At 44.5% G+C, this 20,357-nt stretch overlaps 1 protein-coding gene across 10 annotated transcripts in view; it reads right to left on the bottom strand.

The window, feature by feature from the left end:
* Asap1 (ArfGAP with SH3 domain, ankyrin repeat and PH domain 1) overlaps positions 1-20,357 on the bottom strand; it is a 349,085-nt gene that overhangs the window by 39,737 nt on the left and 288,991 nt on the right. For all 10 annotated transcript variants that reach the window (XM_008845480.3, XM_008845487.3, XM_008845488.3 and 7 more), the window contains 4 exons: positions 18,560-18,608; positions 11,927-12,090; positions 10,237-10,370; positions 8,281-8,372 (listed from right to left, as the gene is read on the bottom strand). In XM_008845480.3, coding sequence (XP_008843702.1) covers positions 8,281-8,372; positions 10,237-10,370; positions 11,927-12,090; positions 18,560-18,608 — 439 coding nt within the window. The remainder of the gene's footprint in view (positions 1-8,280; positions 8,373-10,236; positions 10,371-11,926; positions 12,091-18,559; positions 18,609-20,357) is intronic.

Here is a 20,357-nt window from a genome sequence, read left to right on the forward strand (position 1 = left end):
TTTAATCCCAGCACTCGGGATGCAAAGGCAAGTAGATCTCAGTGAGTTCAAAGCCAGCCTGGTGTACACAGTGAGTTCTGGGTCAGCCATGGCTACATAGTGATATTTGGGTCTTAAAAAACCAAACCAAAACAACAAAAAAACCCAAAAAAACAACTCAAACAAAACAACACTAACACCCCCAGAAACCCAACCCAAAGGAAATGTGCTATTACTACTTCAAACTAAGACGTACATGAAGAACATAAAGACATTAAAACATCTTCAAAGTTTTTAAAAAAATCCTGTGAGACAAATTAAGTTTTCAGTACTCCGTGGAAAGGATTTTAGTTTTCTGATCCAACCCACCCATCTTACAAGTGGGAGAAATGAGGTGCAGGAAAGCTGCTACTAAAGCAACCCCGAAGGATAGAAAAGAGAGCCACAGGATGAGGATGAGCTGCCTTCCCTGCAGAGGCTCCAGCCAGGAGCAGGGAGCTGGGGACGCCATGCCTCAAGTCTGAGTGCCTATGTGATAGTCCTCCCTTTTTGTGGGGGTGGGGTGGGGTGGTGGGATCGCCCTCTCCATCTCAGCTCAAGCACTCCTGTACAACTGAGCCCACCGCCCAGTCACAAAGACGAGAAGAGAACCCAGTGGTCACCTTTAGGGAAGACTGAAATGGAAGTCAGCACAGAGGAAATGAACTAGGGAGAGAGAATGAGGTCCAGGTGCCACCGACATCCCAGATCTCTCTGTACCTAAACCCACCCCTTGAGTGTCCCACTTACATAAGCCAATTCAAAAAAAAGATTAATAGAGTCTGGGTTCAAAATGTCCTTCTGCAGCATTATCAGATGGTGACCTTCAGAAAGGTATTTAGTCATCATGAGCTCCAGTGTTTAGTCATCTGAAAATGGAAGAGAGCTACTCACTGGCCTGTTTTTTTAAAGACTTATTTTTCAATGTGTATGTGTGTGCACTTGCGTGAGTTTAGGGATATGATGTGAGCACAGCTGCCTACAGAGACCAGACCACCTGGAACTGCAGTTACAGGTTGTTGGCTACTCCATGTGGATAATGGGAATTCCAAGAGCAGTAAATGCTCTTACACTGAGCCATCCCTTCAGTCCCTAACTGGTGTATTTTCAATCAAACAATGTACAGGACCTTGCAAGTGCTTTCTGAGTGGGCGCTAATGCAAAGCACATACAACCTTTTCCTTAGAAATAGCCATGAGGGAGCTGCTGCCACCTCGCATGTTCCACAGCCAGCACTGGTTAAAGCTGTTCTAACAGCCAGCCAGGATAAAGCTGTGCTGACGTCTTTTTCTTTCAATCTGGGTTGGCAGTAAGTTTCATGGGGTTATGATGACAGCTTTTGGTGTCTCTTTGACCTTGTGTATGACTTGCTATTTCTGTCAAGTAACCAAGATTTACACTCAAGAATGTCTTTTGTGCTTAGGTCAAAGAACCTTAGGGATGGCTGTACCTGATGTGTTAGAAGACTCCAGACAACTGAAAGAACAGCCTATAGGTGGCTTCTGTGTCTCCTGCTACACTGACTTATATAAAGGAAAATGGTACTGAAGAGCATCACAATTATGCCTGGATTGCATGACTGTAGTGTGATACTACTTGCTATCTAGGCTAAAGTTTACCTGTAAAGTACTAGTGGCCAGACCTTCCTTACACCTTCTAGGAAATCAAGAGTATCTATAACTAGACAGGGCCCAGGGCCCAGGGGAGAGACTATTATTCTGCTAAACAGATACAGTATTTAAAGTGATTCCTAATGACTTAGTAATGCACAGACGTTTTCTTATGCAAGATGGTGATTAACACAGAAACCCACAAAGGCTACCATGCAGAGAATAAGAGACTGCAGAGTGATTACCCTTGAATAGGACACCTGTATTAAACTTCTGCCACTAGAGGCTCAGGATTCATTGTGGAAGAGGGGGTACAAAGACTGTAAGAGGTGGTGGATGACCATAAGGAAATAGAACTTTCCAGATAGCTGGGAAGTTACACATATGAATTCATAGTAATGGTGACAGCATACACAAGTTCCATGTAAGCTCAAGCCAGACAAAATCCCAGCATACCCATGGGGAAGTGGCTAAGAAACCCCAACCCTCTCTGAGGTGTTGGGGAACCCTGCTGTTAGGGTTGTAGTCCTCCATGTCCAGATAGCTCTAAGGGGCTCCCCTTCTCAGCAGGGGGCCTCCTGCTCTCTTCCTGACTTACCTGGAAAGTGCAAGCACGGATGCCTGACCTTATTTGGAACATGACCTCTGGCATAGTTACCTGGAGTAAAAACTACCCCCAGGTTTTTTCTATATGATAATCAGGCATTGCCTGATAGTCTGGAAGACAGGAGCCCACTGCCACATGTAAATAAAGCATACTATGAGCACCTATCAACTGAGGCTTTTGCTACTGCCTCCAGGTAGTCACATGTAAATAAAGCATACTATGAGCACCTATCAGCTGAGGCATTGGCTGCTGCCTCCACACTATATTTTTCCTAGTTCTCCCACTGAATAAATGGAGCTGTTTCACTGAATCTGGAGCTGTTTCACTGAGTCTGGAGCTGTTTGCATCACTGAACCTGACTCCCCGGAAGGGCTTTCTTCCGTCAGTGCTCACTGGCCCTCCTAACCCCGCTTGTTGCTTCTGTGCCCTTTGTCCTCGTGGAGCGGTGGCCAACGACCCACGAGGAGAGGGAGCGACCCCACACTGAGGGACTACTAGAAACCAATGGCTGCTGGGAAGAAGACAGTCTCTTTCCAAGGGTGTGACCTCCTGGTAGGTTTACAGGCTCCAGTGGATGGATCCATACCAAAGGACATTTGTGGACACAAATCTGACTCCATAGGTTGTTATATATAAAATAGAGTACATGAAATTGGGCAGAGGGTTGCAAGACAGGGGAGGGAATCTAAATACAATCAAAATATATTTATGAAATTTGCAAAAATTCAATAAAAAAGGAAAACAAAACAAAAGTGAGGCTGGGGATGGCTCAGTGGTTAAGAGCGCTGGCTGCTCTTCCAGAGGACCGTTTGATTCCCAGCACCTACATGGCAGCTTACCACCACCTGTAATTCCAGTTCCAGGGCATCTGTCACCTTTTGACCTCTGCTGGCATTGCACGGCATGGGTGCATTTATACACATGCAGGCAACACTCATACATAAAAAATAAGAATAAAAATAATTAAAAAAACAAAACAAAAAGTATATATGTGGGAACAGGGTGATGCATGAGTCCAGTGTTCATTTGAAAGCTTCTCTCTACTGTTAGCCAGGAGATGAGAGGTAGGGTCAGCGGTAGAAAGCTGTGGGAGGCAGATCTTTAGTTCCTTAAGCTAAGCTTCAGCAAAGTCTGTAGGGCATGTCCTGGCACTGGGAGTCACATGTGGATAGAAGCAGTTAATTGGTAGATTATGATACCGAGGGTACTTGGTTACCATACACTACCTGGGTCACCTTAAAGATCTCCTCCACCCTTGGATGTCTAATCCCGTAGTCATGGGAAATGTGTAAGCTCTCACTAGACACAATATGCTCAATGTTTTCCAGGCACTCAGTTCACAATCCCCTCTAATGACAGCCATGGAGGGAGTAGACTGCCTAAAAGACAAGGTTCTTACCCAGTCCCCTCAAACCTGGCCCTCTTCATCCATCCTATTTCAGTTACAGGCACTGTCCAAATACTCAGATGCTGGATAGCTTTAGTGTCAACTTGACACACCTGGGTTGAGGGAGCCTCAATCGGGGAATTGCCTCTATTGGACTGGCCTGTGGCCATGTCTGAAGGGCATCTTCTTGATGAGTGATGTGGGAGGGCCCAGCTCACTGTGGGTGGTGCCACCCCTGGGCAGGTGGGCCTGTGTTGCATAAGAAAGCAGGCTGAGCAGGAGCCGAGGGAGCAAGCCTGTAAGCAGCGTTCCTCCATGGCCTGTGCTCCAGCTCCTGCCTCCAGGTTCCTGCCCTGAGTTCCTACCTTGGGCTCCCTGATGAACTGCGTGCGACCTGGGAGATGTAAGACAAATAAACCCTTTCCTCCCCAAGTTGGTACTGGTCAGAGTGTTTTGTCACAGCAATGAAGAACAAACTAAGACAGGCACCTTAACAATACCCTTAATCATCCCATATTAATTAAAAATATTTTATCATTTTTATGTGTATGAGTGTATTGTCTGCATGCCTTCATGTATGTAAGTGCACCCATGTTGTGCAATGCCTGTGGAAGTCAGAAGAAGGCATTAGATCCCCTGGAACTGGAATTACAGACGGTTGCTAGCCACCATGTGGGTGCTGGTATTGAACCTGGGTCCTCTGCAAGAATAGCTAGTGCTCTCGACTGCTGAGCCAGCTCTCCAGTCCCATCCTACATCAACTTGACTAGCAAATCCTGTTAGCTGTACCTTCTAAGTGTACCGAGAATTCATTCACTTCACCTCTGCTGCTACCATCTTGTATGATCTGCCTTCATTTCTCAGTGGACCTGACCCAGCTTCTCCTCAGGCTCTGCTTGCATCTGCCCCTGGACAGCCTGTGTTCACACCCTCAGCACCGTGGATACCAGTGGCGATCTTTCCCATACACTGTAGCATGCATCACAGCACCCCCGGCCTTCATCAGTGGCACCTTGCCCAAAATGAGACCACAGACTGTTTCCAGATATTGCCAGGAATCCTCTGGAGGGAGTAGGGAAAGGCAAAAAGTGAACCCTAGCTGAGAAACTAGGGAGATAAAATAATCCTTTGATAATAGAGCTTAGATCACCATGTCAGACTTGTGCTTCATAACTGCAACAAAACCAAGAAAAAAACTGCCTATACTTCATCCAGTGACCTCCCACCCATGCTCATATAAGTAGACTAATTAACCTCAGTGGGACAGACAGACACACACAAAGGGGGAGGGGGATGAGAGGGTAATGTGGGTGGGTGAAAATGGCTAAAGCTGATTACATACATATGCGGAATTGTCGAAAGAATTAAAAACAAAACAGTGCAACCTGCAGAACCCTGAGTGACCTGGCTGTGCTTCAACTGTGCATGGTGCTTCCGTTCAGCTCTCTCCAGTTTTATCTGCATCCTTGGTATGTCCAGAAACTGCCAAGTCCATCTTACCCCAGGGCATCCATAGCTACTGTTCCAGCTATTGGCCTGATGTGCCCTAGGCTCACCCTTTGGACCTTTTAGATTTAATCCATCTAATTAAAATGCTCACTAGTATTTTATTTTTTAGATATAATTTCTATTTTTAAAATTTTCTGTTTTCCACACTCTGAGCAGAATGTCTTCTTGGGTACCTAAAATAAGGCCCAGAGCACAGCTTCTCAGTAAGAACTACCAAATGTACTGGGCACAGCAGTGCAGACCTATATAGTTCCAGGTACTTGGGAGCTGAGGGAGGCCTGCTTGAACCTGAGTTTGATCAACGTAGTGAGATACTGCCTCTCCATCCCCATAGTTTGCTGAATTGATCCATGTGTTATAGGAGGTTCACTTTATTCCTCTGGGTCTCTGGTCATATAAAAGAGTACAAACACGTACCCAAATACCCAATAGCACTTTTTGAGTTAAGCCTTAATGCTCACCACAACTCTAGGAGGTAGATACATTTTTTTTCTTTTTAGATAATGAGCTGATGCCCTGACAGGTGAAGTTACATGCCTAAGGTCACACAGTTAAGGACGCAGCAGGGCTGGGGTCTGAACTCCAACGGTCTGGCTCTGAACTCTACCTTAAATCAGTATCTTCAAAGTCTGGGTCATGCAGGCATTTAAACACACCTGCTGCGCAAGACCACACTGGCCATGTGCCCCAGCACGTACTACCATTCGGTTGTGAAGTAACTTTAGACCTTTTCTGTTCACAGTAGCTTTAACATTTAGGAAATGAAATTTCCTAGTGTAATTTGTGCTTATAAATATGGAAGAGACATGGAGAGGTTTTTGTGGTAGGACAATACTTGAACAGCACTGCCAGGCAAGACAGCCTGGTTACTCCACAGAGTGCCATCCACTTCCATGTGTCCTAGATGTTTTCTCTTCCAACAACCGTGATTCGGAACTACCCGTCTGACTTCTGGGGCAATGTCTACTTTCCCTACTGGAACTGAGGCAGCTGGAGGGCAGGGTTTGCATATAGTTTGTTTTGCTGTTTTCTTAGCACAGAAGGAGATCACAGGAATCATAAGCAGAACTCAAGAAAAGATCACTCCCAAGAAGCCTTCTGGTAGACTTTATTAAATGATTTCAGACTTAATGTGCCCTGTAATTTCAGTACAGGTTTGAATTTGGTACCCATGGACGGGCTGGCCAAACTTTTAGGCTGGTGCCTACTTCACAGCTTTCCTACCTTCCAAAGCCTTCCCCAACCACATGAATTAGAATTGAACTCGTTCCTTCTATTTGTCCCTAGTACCTGAAATTTTCAGTTGTAGGGGCTGAGGTAGAGTGTCTTTAGCATGTAGAAGGCTCTGGGTTCAATCTCTAGAGCCCTACTCAAAAAATTTTTTTCAGTACTGAAGACTGAACCCACGGCCTTTTGCTAAAACAAACACTACCACTGAGCTATGGCCCCAGTCCTGCTGTGCCCCTGAATTCAACTATAAATTCAGTTAAAATTTTTAGACTAGCTGGGTGTAGTGGTGCATGCTGTTAGTCCCAGAATTCGGGAGGCAGAGGAAAGTGGAGGAACTCTGTGAGTTCAAGGCCAGCCTGGTCTACATAGTGAGTTCCAGGACAGCTGGGGCTACAGGGAGACCCTGTCTCAAAAGGACAAAAAAAAAAGTTTTTAGAATAAATTGATTTACATGACTCAAAAATAAGAAAGTGGTATCAAAAACTGTTTATTAAGAAGTCTAATGCCTGTGCCTATGACAAACTATGTACCTTTTTGGTTTCCCGTGTTCTTTCAATTTCTTTGAGCAAACACAAGTTCAAACAAACATAGGTTGTCACAGTTTGGATATGAACCCCGCCCCCACCCCAAGTGTTGAAGGCTTGGTCTCTAGCTGGCAGTGCAGTGGATGGTAAAGTGACTGGATCATGAGGTGCTGATCCCGTTGATGGATAGACATACTGATGGGCTCATGGTTGAATGACAATTATAAGGTAGGGACTGGGTAGAAGTAGTGGATTATGGGGGTGTCTTTGAAGGATACCTTGCCCTTGGCCACTTCCTGCTCTCTCTGCTTTCTGGTTGCTATAAGATAAGCAGCTTTCCTTACCAGCTCCTGCCTCCTGCTGTTATATCTTATCACCTACAGCAATGGTGCCAGGTGACTATGGACGGGAACTCTGAAATCTTCCTTTGAGTTGCATATATGAGATATTTTGCCACAGCTTTACAAGACTGTTTACACAAATTTGCTTGGTTTCTGACTCTAGGTAATGATTAGTAAGAGAAAGGGATTTATCAACAAATTTAGCCAAAGTTCAGTTTTTAAGTTCGACAAGGGTCTAGAGCCAGAGGGGTCCAAGCACGTTCTCCATTTCCCAGTTCCTCTTTCCCAGAAGGCAGCCTTCCTTTGCACTGTGCTTTATTTTTCAAAGTTTAACAACAACTTAGAAATCACTTCAGAGCAGAACATTCAAGGCTGTGTCCTTTTTCACATCTGCAGACAGTTTCACTATCTGCTAGTACCATAATCTCTATGTTTCCAGTACTTTCCTATCACAGAATAGGAACACATTTTTAGAAGCGGGATAGTTGAGTCCAGAGTTAATGGATTATAATTTTGGTAAATTTTGGCTACTGTGATTTTTACACTCTGCCATTCTGTCTTTCCACTGAAAACATGAGACAGAATGTCTGTTTCCCCACAGACTTGCTGAATGGGTTTGGCATTTGCATTTTTGCTAATCTGATAGAACTGTCCCATTGCTTTGTATGTCTACTTTCCCACAACATACCATGACTCAGAGATAACTGTCCCTGTGAAGATCTATGCTCCACAGAGCAAGTGCTCAGCAGCAACCACCTAGGGAAAGGTGCTGGTAAAAACAGTCTTTAGGCCGGGCATGGTGGCGCACACCTTCAATCACAGCACTCGAGAGGCAGAGGCAGGCAGATCTCTGTGAGTTTGAGGCCAGCCTGGTCTCCATAGTGAATCCAGGACAGCTGGGGCTACAGGGAGACCCTGTCTCAAAAAGACCAAAGAAAAAAAACAACAAAAACATAGTCTTGTATCCTAGCACCACATTTCAAAATTTCTTCCTACGTGTATACGCCTATAGTATGGATAATGGAGAAGTAGGCAATATGTTAGAAATACTTACATATCACTCGATGGAGTGGGCTTTGGTGAGGGACTGGGTAAATTTGCTTCCATAATATCATTAAAACTATTGTTTCCTACATTCTTGGCCAGCTGTAACATAAAAAAAAATCCAAAATATAATAAGCTCTATACTACTAGTTAAAAGTTTCCTATTTATTTGCTTTTGAGTTTTTTTTGTGTATGTATTTTCCCTTCATTTGACTCAGAGTATAAACCTTCCACTATCTGGTCAACAAAAATTTACTGAGCACCTATTACAAGCCAGGCACTAAACTTTGAGTTGAATAAATGAGTAAACCATGCTCCTTTCCCAGAGGTGTTCAGAATCTTAATCAGTAATGTCTACAAATATGTGATGAGTACGTGAGGGAGCTGCCTATGCACACACAAACTCTGAGGTTAGACATGGGGGTTGGGGGGGTGGGGGTGGGGCTTGGGTTCTGTACAGCAGTCTCAGCTGGCCTGGAACTCACAGAGATTCACCTGACTCTGCCTCCCAAGTGCTGGGATTAAAGGCATGTACCACCATGCCTGGCAATGAGCAGTGATCAGTTTTCAAGCATAGTAATATACATTTAAAAAAATAAATCAATTAAGTTCTAGTGGGCAGAAAAGAAATTAGGACTGCTTTCTACTTGATTTCAGATCAGGATGCTGTGGGAAGCACCAGAAGGACCCACAAAACAGTTTGCTTCTGGGCTGAGGTTCCTTCCAAGAAAATCAATCCTGAAGAGCCTTTGGCCATTTGCGTAATTTTGAGATCCATGTGAAGTTCAAGAAACATCCATACAGACAGGGTTTTGGTAGAAAAATCTTAAATTTATTGCAGACCAAGTGTTTAGTACTTGGACTTTCTCATTTCTAGGCATCAAAAGTGGATTTCATATTTACAAGTCAAGGACCTGGCTTGACACCATTTCTGTACTAAAGGAGAGCTGTGTTCCAGGGCCTCTTAGTTCTAAACCTTTTCTCTGTAAGCCCGAAGTCAAAGAGGCAGTGGAACTTCTTATGTTCTAAGTGAAAGGGCTCATTCACCACCAGGGAGATTCTCACATAGAGCTGCTCAGAGGCCAGGACTACAGCTGAGGGACCAAGTGCCCTGTCTTTTTGGTGCTTTTGTGCAGATGAGGCTAGAGATGACTGAGTTTCCTGCTTTCCGGAGCTCTAGTCACTCATGTTCTGCTCAAGGAAGATCCTTTTATCTGCGGAGATCAATTTCATTTAAACACACTCATTCTCAGTGCAAATGCTCTCACAATGCACGAGGGTTGAATTATGCAAGACAAGGATCCTGGCTGTAAGCACCAGGGGAAGCCAATGGGCCTTTCATTACTGTTTTCAGTGTATCACAGGGACCAACTGAACTTGGACCTGACAGAGTTCCAAACTTGGTGGGAAGGGATGATCAAGGAGAAACAAGTTTAGGCATTCATGCCCTTTATAATTTTCAAATTATAAAGCTCTGTACCCCAACTTCAAGCAGTTCATTCCTTACTAACTACAGAAGGTATAGGCCAAGGAGTAACTGGCTTTGTGACCCTAGTTAGCAGGTCATTTCCAATTCATGTGTACTTCTCCAGATATGCAAGAAATATCAACTGAATTGGGAAACTTTGCAGTCATTAGTTTTAATATCAGCTCTAGGCAATTTGAACACGTACTTTAATTGCCATTGTAGTGAACTGTATAAAAAGAATGAAAAAAACTTTGAAGAAGCCCTTCCCCAGAAAGGAGAGCCAGTTTCAACATGAGCTACTACTTCCCTTTAAAGAGGAAACAGAAGTACCATAACATATCATCAAAGTTAATTATAAAAATTTATGCAAATCCACTGTTTAGTAATAATTCTTTGTAATCAGAAACAAAAAAACCACAAAAAAAATGAATCTTAAGAGTAGTGTTAAATATATTTGGAACAATAAACTTTACTTTCAAAATTCAGGTCAGGACTTACCAAGAGTTCAGAAGTTCCTAATTTGTCTAGCTCCAAAGACTGAATGCGAGAAATATGAACCCCCATCTCCCTATGGATTCCGGAACATTCTATACAGGTCAAAATACCCAAGTTGGTTGAGAGCCATGTGGGTTCTGTGGAAAAAGATGTTTGGAAACAAGGTTATCTCATTAGTGTGTTAACTATAAAGGAAATGAAAACAGTGGTAAACATGTAGAGTTAGCACAACGAAGAGTTCACTGAGGAAATGGGTGCATGGTACTTTAGCCTGGAGCTACTAGTGTCTCATCAGTACTGAATTAAAAATCAAAATCAAGTCCTTTATCCTTTACAAATCTGCTTAAGACTTCTCAACTTAGCCAGCCTATGGCACACCCTTCTTGCCACAGTCTCTCAGGGCTGCAGCTGGAGGCCTGTTAGGCTCTCAACAGGACTGGGTTCTGCAGGTATCACCAACTTTCAGGTTACAAGTTGCTGGCTATGGATGGCTTCTCCAAAAGCTTTTTGGGGTACTAAGGCAGCAGTGATAATGTCCACTAACAGTCCCGTCAGTGCCCTAAGGCTTTTTCCTTACAACCTCCAAGGGCTTCAAAAGAATGGCTTTTTTGGGAGAAGGGGGGGGTATTGTTTGGTCAGACAGGGTCTTGTGTAGCCCAGGCCGGCCTCAAACTTGCTATGCAGGATGACTTTGAACTCCTGATCCTCCTGCCTCCACTTCTCAGGTGCTGTGATTTTAGGTTTGTGCCACCAGGCCTTGTTTCTAAGAACAATTATCTCTAGGTCACTAAAAATTTCAGGGTTCTGTAAGTATGAGTGCTACTACCCTCCATGCTGTGTGGATTGTTATCACACACCTGAAAACGGCAATCTGAAATTCCTCTCTGAGCTGCTTAAACCTGTGCAGCAATTAAACAACACATCATAATGCTTAAGACCACCAGGTTTGGACTTGGGCTATAGCTCAGTGCTAGTCCTGCTTAACATGCACAAAACGTGGGTTCAATCCTCAGATTGTAAGCAAACAATACTTAACCACCTGGAGCCTCAGTTGTAGGATGAAGACACTAGTATCGTACAACATTCTGTGAGGATTCAGTATCAGCAAAACACTTAGCACAATCCTTAGTACAGTGGACACATGTGCTAAGTGCTATTGCCAGTGCCTTGCTATCCAAAAACAGAGGCCAGAGGGACAGAGATACCTCTCTGGTACAGCAACTGGAGAGGGTTTCACTGAGCAGGAAGGAGAAAAAACATAACCCATGCCAGACGATTCCATAAACGCTATTTTATCAGGTACTTACAGCAGGAGGTCTTTTCCCCATTGTTTTAGGACAAGCTGTAAATGGGAACTGCAAATATCTCAGCCTCAGACTGTCCAGGCCTACAGTGGCAGACTTATGAGTCAAACATGAACTCAACGCTCTGTCCTTGCCCCATAATGCTCAAGGCCCACACTCAGGGAAAGGAACACAGTGGCTGGTGCCCATCTCTGAGGTCAGGTCTGGAGCTTTTCAGGCAGGGAAAACAGCAGGGAAGCACAGCCTGAGGTCAGAATATTCATGCTGGGAACCCATGCTGTGCCTATGCCTAAGTGTGCCCAGAAGAGGCAAGATTTTGAAGGAACCAGGTCACTGGAGATGCTATAGAGAGGACACTGAGCAAGCTGGTCTGAGCACAAAGCACACACCCGATGAGCCACAGTCACAGCAGATGTCGTTCCCAGGGAGCCGCTGGATATCCTCGATGATGGCTTTTGTCAGATCTTCCAAGCTGTTCTCTCCCGTGCTTTGCTCCCCACGGAAGGCCATGGTTAGGGCCTCTTCTTTGCTGTTCGTCAATACTGATATCCACCTGTGGTCAAGATACCAGAGAAGCCAGCCTGGTCATGTTTTCTTTCTCTACTGGAAAAAAAAAAACCTACTTCCAACAAGAACTTTCAAAAGAGAATTTCTTCTTCACAAACAGCAACAAAATGAAGAAAAATGAAAAAAGTTTAAGAGAGGGTTAAAGAATGAGGTTGGTGCTATACTTAGCATGTGTGAGGCCCTGGGTTCAATTCTTAGCACTGCAAAAACCACAAACAGAAGAATGGAAAAGAACATGTAGGAAAGGTGAGAGGGCTGGAAAAGAGCCAGTGCAGCGGAGGACCTGCATGAATGCACAGGTGCTTGTGCCTCTGAGGGACAGAATAAAGGGAGGACTCAGGAGGACAAGCTCTATGAGGATGATAAAGACAAGCCGGGGTGGCTCCGCATTCGGTATCTGCTTTCCCCCAGTCAAGTCAGGAAAGACATTTACAAGGGAAAGTGAATGGATGCTTTAACAGCAGCTGTAAGGTTTACACTTAGGAAAGGGGCACAGTGGCTTCAAAGCATGGCATTTACAATAGCAAATGAAGACTGCAGCTGTTACAAGTTAAATCTGAAATGTCCTGCACAGGCTCATGTGATCGAACACTTGCTCCCAGATGGTGCTGATCTGGGAGGTTGTGGAAGCTTTGGGACATGAGGCCTGGACACCAGATTTGGGTCTTTGGTGTCAGGCCTTGAAGGTGATAACCACTTTTGAGTTTTGGCTGGAGTTCTGTTTCCTGACTTGTGAGATGTAATGAGCCACATAGCAAGTTCCTTCTATGACAGACAAAACTTCTCCAGTCACCGAGCCTTTGCCTCGGTGGTGGACTGTTCCCTCTGAACTGTGAGGTAAGGCAAACTTCCATATTACTTCCATCAGGAATTCTGCCACAGTGATGAGGAAAGTGACACAGGAGCTCATTTGATAAACAGGCCATCACATGCACTAAACAAAAACCTTTGTTACTAAGCTATGTGTGAGACAACAGGGTGCTGATAAAGAAAGAATAAAAATAACTGCAAAGAACAGTTCAGCCAGCATCAAATGTACAGATTTTCAAATAATTTATTACTTTTGTTTGGTTTTCTGTTTTATTCTTTTGAGACAAGGGTCTCACTTTGTAGCATTGGCTGGCCTGAAACTCAAAATCTCCACCAGCCTCTGCCTCCTCCTGAGTGCTGGGATTAAAGGCATGTGCTACCATGCCTGGCTCTTTTAATTACGTTTTTATTTATGTATTTTGTGTTGATGTGCGTGGGGGTCAGAGGACAACTCTGAAAAGTCAGTTCTTTCTTTCTAGCATGTAGGTCACAGGGATTGAACTCAGGTCGCCAGGCTTAGTGGTGGGTCTTTTACCCACTGAGCCATTTAGCAGGTCCCATCAAATAACTTTTTGGTGACACTGGAGAAATTCTTACAATGCTACATATGATATTATCTCAAACTTAAGTACGTATAAATTATACAATGTGTGGGGGGAAAAGGACAAATATAAGTTCACCAAAATGTTAATATTGCTTGTTTCTGAGTGGTTTTTCTTTATGGAAAAACTGATCGGAGAGGCGCATGACTATGAAACCATCTCTAATTTTCAAAATATAAAATAAGTTTGTATTACTTCCATGAATGAGGAAAAAAGCCTCAAATTTACTTTTCAAAAAGCAAAGAAAAACACTGACAAGTTACTGCTTTTTAGGTCTGGAGCATGAACAGCTACTGTCTGCTCTCCCTTGCAGACATTCAGAATTGCACAGTATTTGGTATACGGTAGGGTGAAATGGAGCACAGAGGAATCTACAAAACATGTGGAGTATGTGCTAGCAACAGGACAGCGTGAGACTTAAAAGCCCCAGGCTGTGGCTTAGGTTGTGTGCATGCAAGTCACGAGTTTGACTCCAGGTGGTGCTCACATTCAGTTCCTTTTGGGAACTACCTCCCCAGCTTTTCTTTTCTACTATGATGCAGAAACGGACCAATTCCAGAGTCAAGTCTAGGAGTGACATCTGACCCACCTTAAATTATATAGTATTTGTTTTATTAGTCTAATTAGAAACTAGAGGTTTCTTTATTAAGAACAATTCAAGAGCTTTGGGGTGGTGGGGCACACCTTTAATCCCAGATCTTGGGAGGAAGTGCCAGGAAGATCTCTATGAGATCGAGGCCAGCCTGGTCAACACAGTGAGTTCCAGGCCAGCTGGGACTACAGAGTGCCTATCTAAAAACACAAAATCAAACAACAACAACAACTCAAGAAACTGGTTTCAACAGGACTGATTACAGCACTCACTGAGGCCCTCAGGGTTCCTCCACTCTGACTGCAGTCTCTGCTTTGCTTTCTTTAGGTGCCATGCCACCTGACTACCTAATACAGACCAGTCCCTCCTATGTGCCTTGTCCTAGTTTGTTCTCCATTGCTGTGACAAAACACTCTGACCACTACCAACTCAGGGAGGAAAGAGTTTATTTGTCTTACATCTCCCAGGTCACAGTTCATCAGGGCGCCCAAGGTAGGAACTCAGGGCAGGAACCTGGAAGCAGGAGCTGGAGCACAGGCCATGGAGGAACGCTGCTTACTGGCTTGCTCCCCTGGCCCCCGCTCAACCCGCTTTTTTTTTCAACACAGACCCACCCTCCCCGGGGTGGCACCACCCACATCACTCATCAAGAAGATGCCCCTCAGACATGGCCACAGGCCAGTCCAAGAGAGGAAATTCCCCAATTGAGGCTCCTTCAACCCAGGTGTGTCAAGTTGACACTAAAGCTACCCAGTGCATGCCTGCTACTCAAAAGTTTTGAAACAGAAGCCTCTATGTTTTGGGTTAAAGTAACTCAAGATGAGGAAGCCAGAAAATTTCTATGAGGTGCTCATGGTCCTATTCTGGACTGGGCAAACTAAGAAAATCTGCATTTGCAGAGTCTTCTCCCTAGTAACACACACTTCTTTACCATGGGCTCATGATTAATACAAGTTTGTCATGATAACCAGAAAATGTGCATTTAAAGACTATTTTTATAGGAAGTTGACTTGAATTTGGTAAAATAGAATGGAACAGCTACATTTCAAAAGGAACAAGAATCAAAGTGACTATTCATGAAAAAAAAATTAAAAAAAAAAATAGGGTCAGCCGGGTGTGGTGGCGCACGCCTTTAATCCCAGCATTCAGGAGGCAGAGGCAGACAGATCTCTGTGAGTTCAAGACCAGCCTGGTCTACATAGTGAGTTCCAGGACAGCTGGGGCTACAGGGAGAAGCTGTCTCAAAAAGACCTGAAAAAAAAAATAAAATAAAAATAGGGTCTCATGCATTCCATCCTAGGCTGATCTCATACTCAGTAGGTAGATAAGGATGGCCTTGAACTTCTGATCTTCTCGCTTCCACCTCCCAAGTGCTGGGATTACAGGTATGCACCACCATGCTTGGTTTATGCTACTCAGGGCTTTGTGAATGCTAGGCAAGCACTCTGACAACTCAGCTACAGCCAGGTCATGACCCCAGCCCAGGATATACATACATACATACATACATACATACATATATATGTGTGTGTATGTATGCGTATGTGTATGTATGTATATATTTACTTTTAAATTCTTTTAAAGTAATAAGCATACTAAAATGTATACGAAATGATAGATTGCATAACTATTTTCACACTTCACAAGTCACCCTGAGTTTTACAAACTAGAAATTAAACTGCTGTTGTGCTAGGAGATTTACACACTTTATTCTCATGCTCAGTCTTTCAAGTGAGATATGTAAATCCACATCTACTCAACTGCCTCCAGATGAGAAGACTGAGCCAGACAATCTGCAGGAGTAACCAAAGCACTACTACACAGCAGAGCTGAGACTACAGTCCAGGCTGCCAGGCTTCAAAAGTGCACCTGCTGCTCCTGCCCCTTCTGCAGTCAGGACAGAGTCAGAGGAAAGGAACTCAGCGATACGGTGAAGCCGCCGCTTGCAAACTCAGTGGTGTGTGAAGCAGAGATCCCCCGGGATATGTGCTGTGCTTCTGCACAGCCATACCCTCCTGCATCACTCAAAAAAGAAAAAAAGTCTTTTCCCCACCAGCACCCAAAGAGTGAAAGCACAAAATGTCCAACAATTTCAGGATGGCTCAACCAAGTCTTTTACTAAGACTGCCACATCCCACAGGCAGGAAACCAGTATCTAACAAAATGGAGCTGAGCTACCTATATGCTCTAAGACCAAGTAAGAGATGGAAGGTTGTGTCTGAGACAGGAGGGAACAAAGTTTTGCACAAGTTTCTCCTCTGTCCTCCACTTAGGGTTTTGAGGGAAAGAGGAAGCAACATTCCAAGGTAGTTTTGGGATTCTGGCTGGGTTAAAACTCTCACGTCATGGGCCTATGATCACAGGCACTGTACCTCCCTCGGATTGTGAGGTTCAGCAAGACACAAGGTACACTCAGCACAGTATGATCTCAGTATCTCCCCTCTCTGACTTGAGAGGACAGCTTTCCTGACGTCTCCTTCTCATTGGGCTCCCAGCTACTCTACAACTGACCAACTGTGAACTACAATATTGCCATCAGTCCCTGTTGGGGAACCCTGCTGTTAGGGTTGTAGTCCTCCACGTCCAGATAGCTCTAAGGGGCTCGGCACCATATGGAAGGACTCCCCTTCTCAGCAGGGGGCCTCCTGCTCTCTTCCTGACTTACCTGGAAAATGCTGCCAAGCGTGGATGCCTGACCTTATTTGGAACATGACCTCTGGCACAGTTACCTGGAGTAAAAACTACCCCCAGGTTTTTTCTATATGATAATTAGGCATTGCCCAGTAGTCGGACGATAGGTGCCCACTGCCACATGTAAATAAAGCATACTATGAGCACCTATCAGCTGAGGCATTGGCTGCTGCCTCCACACTATATTTTCCCTAGTTCTCCCACTGAATAAATGGAGCTGTTTCACTGAGTCTGGAGCTGTTTCACTGAGTCTGCATCACTGAACCTGCCACCCCAGAAGGGCTTTCTTCCGTCACTGCTCACTGGCCCTCCTGACCCCGCTTGTCGCTTCTGCTCCCTTTGTCCTCATGGAGCAGTGGCCAATGACCCACGAGGAGAGGGAGCGACCCCACAAGTCCCCTCCACTGGGAAGGCAGAGAACACTCAGAACCTTCCAGGAGCTCAGCCCATGCTCACCTTGTAGGAAGCCATATCTGAGCAGTACCCCCAAGTATCCAAGAAGATGTGTGCCTAGTCTGAGTTGCCCCAGTACACAGTCTCCTCTGTCCCTGAGCGTAGAACCAGTGCCATGCCACAATGCCTGTGTCCTGTGGGAAGGGCTCTCTTTAATTCAGTGTTCCCCTTTATTCTCGGCTCATTAACTATTCAAATGGACGAATGGAACCGTCAACCTTGCCTTTCCTTATTCCTCCCTCCAACGTCTTTCCTTACTGTTTCTCCCTAGTCCACTTTTCATCCACTTACTGTTTGCTTTCTGATCCCTTTATCAGTCTATCTGCAAAGGGGAAGAGTATAATCCTTCATAGGAGTAGAGAGAAGAAGTTTAGGACAAGAACCTAGGTGGCCACCTAAAACTTGGTCCAAGTTACTAATGAGAGATAAAAATTTGACCATCTCACACATGGGTTCACTAGAGCTGGGCATGATGATGCATGCCTTTAAACTCAGCACTCAGGAGGTGGAGGCGGAGGCGGAGGCAGAGGCAGGTTGATCTCTATGAGATCAAGGCCAACCTGGTCTACATAGTGAGTTCCAGGCCAGCTGGGACTACAGGGAGAGCCTGACTCAAGAAGATGAAAAAACAAAGCAAAAGAAACAGACTGAACTGCCTGTCCATTAGTGGAAGCTGCTGAGAATGTAAGCAACAAACTGTCTTCTGAAGTCCAGGCAGGGTACAGGAGGGAAGGTGGAATGGAACTAGCTGTGGACTGCCGTTCAGCACTATGTGATACCCAATGTGGCTCTTCCCACTGCACCAGGTTCTCTTTACCTGTGCCATGCTTGTCCAGTTAGGAGAAGATACAAGTGTTCTACCTTTAGAGCTAGGCTCTCCTGTTCCTCTCACAAAAACAAGCATCCATGCAGCATTTGTGACCATCCCAAACAGCTCACACATTTAGGACCAAATACTGAGCAAGATTCTCCTAAGTACAGGTGGCATGTACAGGATGAGGAAGGACAGTACTTGCTCTCAAAAAGCTCCAGGTCTCCATATGGCTGCGGATGGTCATGTAGCAGAGGCCACAGAGTGGTGTGAAGAAGCTGCAGGCAGAGGATGGAGCCAAGACCCCAGGAGGGCTGAGGCCCCAGGAGTGCTGAGGCTAGGGCTCAGTCTTCTAGGAGCATATTCTAGGCAGCAGGACAGAGCACAGGCAGAGAGAAGAGCAAAGGGTCAAGGCCCAGAGGCAGGAAAGAAGTGTGACAAGTCACTAGGGATAGTTACAAGATTACTTCTTCAACTTTATTTCTAAAGTACTTACGCTACATAATCCTGCTCATCTTCTGCCTGAAAGTGGTATGTTCTATTATCTAAAACACAAAAATAAATAAATACTACATCAGAAACTAGAACATTTTCAGCCATAATGCAAAGTTTTCAGGTTCCTGGAAAAACAAAAACCCACAGTAAAACTAACAATTAGTATAATTTTTGTACCATTATGAATTAGCAAGGTAATAATTCAATTTATCAGTAATTTCCTTAAGTACAAAAAATAAAATATCACAAATATTAAGCACTTCTTTTTTTAATTTATTTTTATTTTTATTTTTTATTTTATGTGTATGCATATGTATTGCCTGCATGTAGGCAATGTTTGAAATGTTGTGAAATGTTTGCAGAGGACAGAAGAGGCTGTAGGATCCCCTGAACTGGAGTTACAGACAGTTGTTAGCTGCCATGTGGGTGCTAGGCCTTCAAACCTGGGTCTTCTACAAGAACAGCCAGTGTTCTTAACTGCTGGACCATCTCTCCAGCCCCGAGCACTTTTTTTAAAATAAAAAATAAATATGTGTGTATGAGTGTTTTGCCTGCATGTAAGTGCACCAAGTACATGCATGTAGAGATCAGAAGAGAGCACTGGATCCCCAGGAACTGAAGTTATGGACAGTTGCTGGCTGCCATATGGGTGCTGTGAACCAAAGCTGGGTCCTTTATAAGAGCAGCCAGTGCTCTTAACCACTGAGCCATCTTTCCAGCCCCAGGCCCTTCATTTGGACAGCCATGCTATGTACAGCACAGGCTGTTCTTGAACTTGCTCCTTGCTTGCCTTGGCTTCCCTCATGCTGATACTGCAGGCACACAGCATCCCGCCTGGTGGAAGCACCTCTTCCAAAACACAAAGCGAGAACAGGACAGGCCCTGTTGACCCAGAGGGGTTCAGTGGCAAGTGCCCAAGCTGGTATCTCTTTCATAAAGGATTCCCTGAGACTCCACCTGTACACAGGGAAGCTCTGCACTTTAATAAGATAGGTTCAACCCTTGCCTCCCAAGAAAGCCTAACATGGATATTTTAAGCAGGCTGTCCATGAGGGAAATTCTTTTTTTTTGGGGGGGGAGTTCATTTTTAAAACCCAAAACTGTACTAATGTTTCAACACGTTTAGGCTGAAATAACAGCTTTTCAACTGCTCAAGGCAAGGCATTACCACTCAATAACTCCAAAGAGCAAGGTGCACTTCAGAGAACATGCTGCGTACTGTGTGACCTTGTCTAACTCACTCTCTCCAAGTCTGTTTTTCTTCTGTAAAACAGGAAACTGATAGAGCTTTTGTGAGAATTAGAAATGTCTAAAAAGGATCTGCTACATTTAGAGGCTCAATAACTGATGTCTATAAATGACCAAGTTATGTCATAATTGCCATCAATAATCCAGGAAAGCTCTCGGTCATGAAAATCATGGGGACTCTGAAATATACAGACTCAGTCTCCATCTGAAAATCTCTAGGAATGATTCAATCAAAGACCATATTGAAGAACTTTTTTTCTTCTTTTTGTCTTTTTGAGACAGGGTCTCCTGTAGCCCCAGCTGTCCTGGAACTCACTATGTAGACCAGGCTGGCCTTGAACTCACAAAGATCTGCCTGCTTCTGCTTCCCAAGTGCTGGGATTAAAGGTGTACGCCACCACGCCCGGCTTGAAGAACTTTAAAGGACAGGAAAATATATTTTCTTTTCTACATAGGTCAAGCCCTTTGGTTTTGAACCTGCCATGGCGGGGGGATTGCAGTATTTCAGGGTCACAGAGAGAGTCACTCTAATGACCTCTGTATTTATTCAT

The sequence above is a fragment of the Nannospalax galili genome, unplaced genomic scaffold, assembly GCF_000622305.1.
Source record: "Nannospalax galili isolate Female #2095 unplaced genomic scaffold, S.galili_v1.0 scaffold380, whole genome shotgun sequence".
NCBI lineage: Eukaryota > Metazoa > Chordata > Mammalia > Rodentia > Spalacidae > Nannospalax > Nannospalax galili.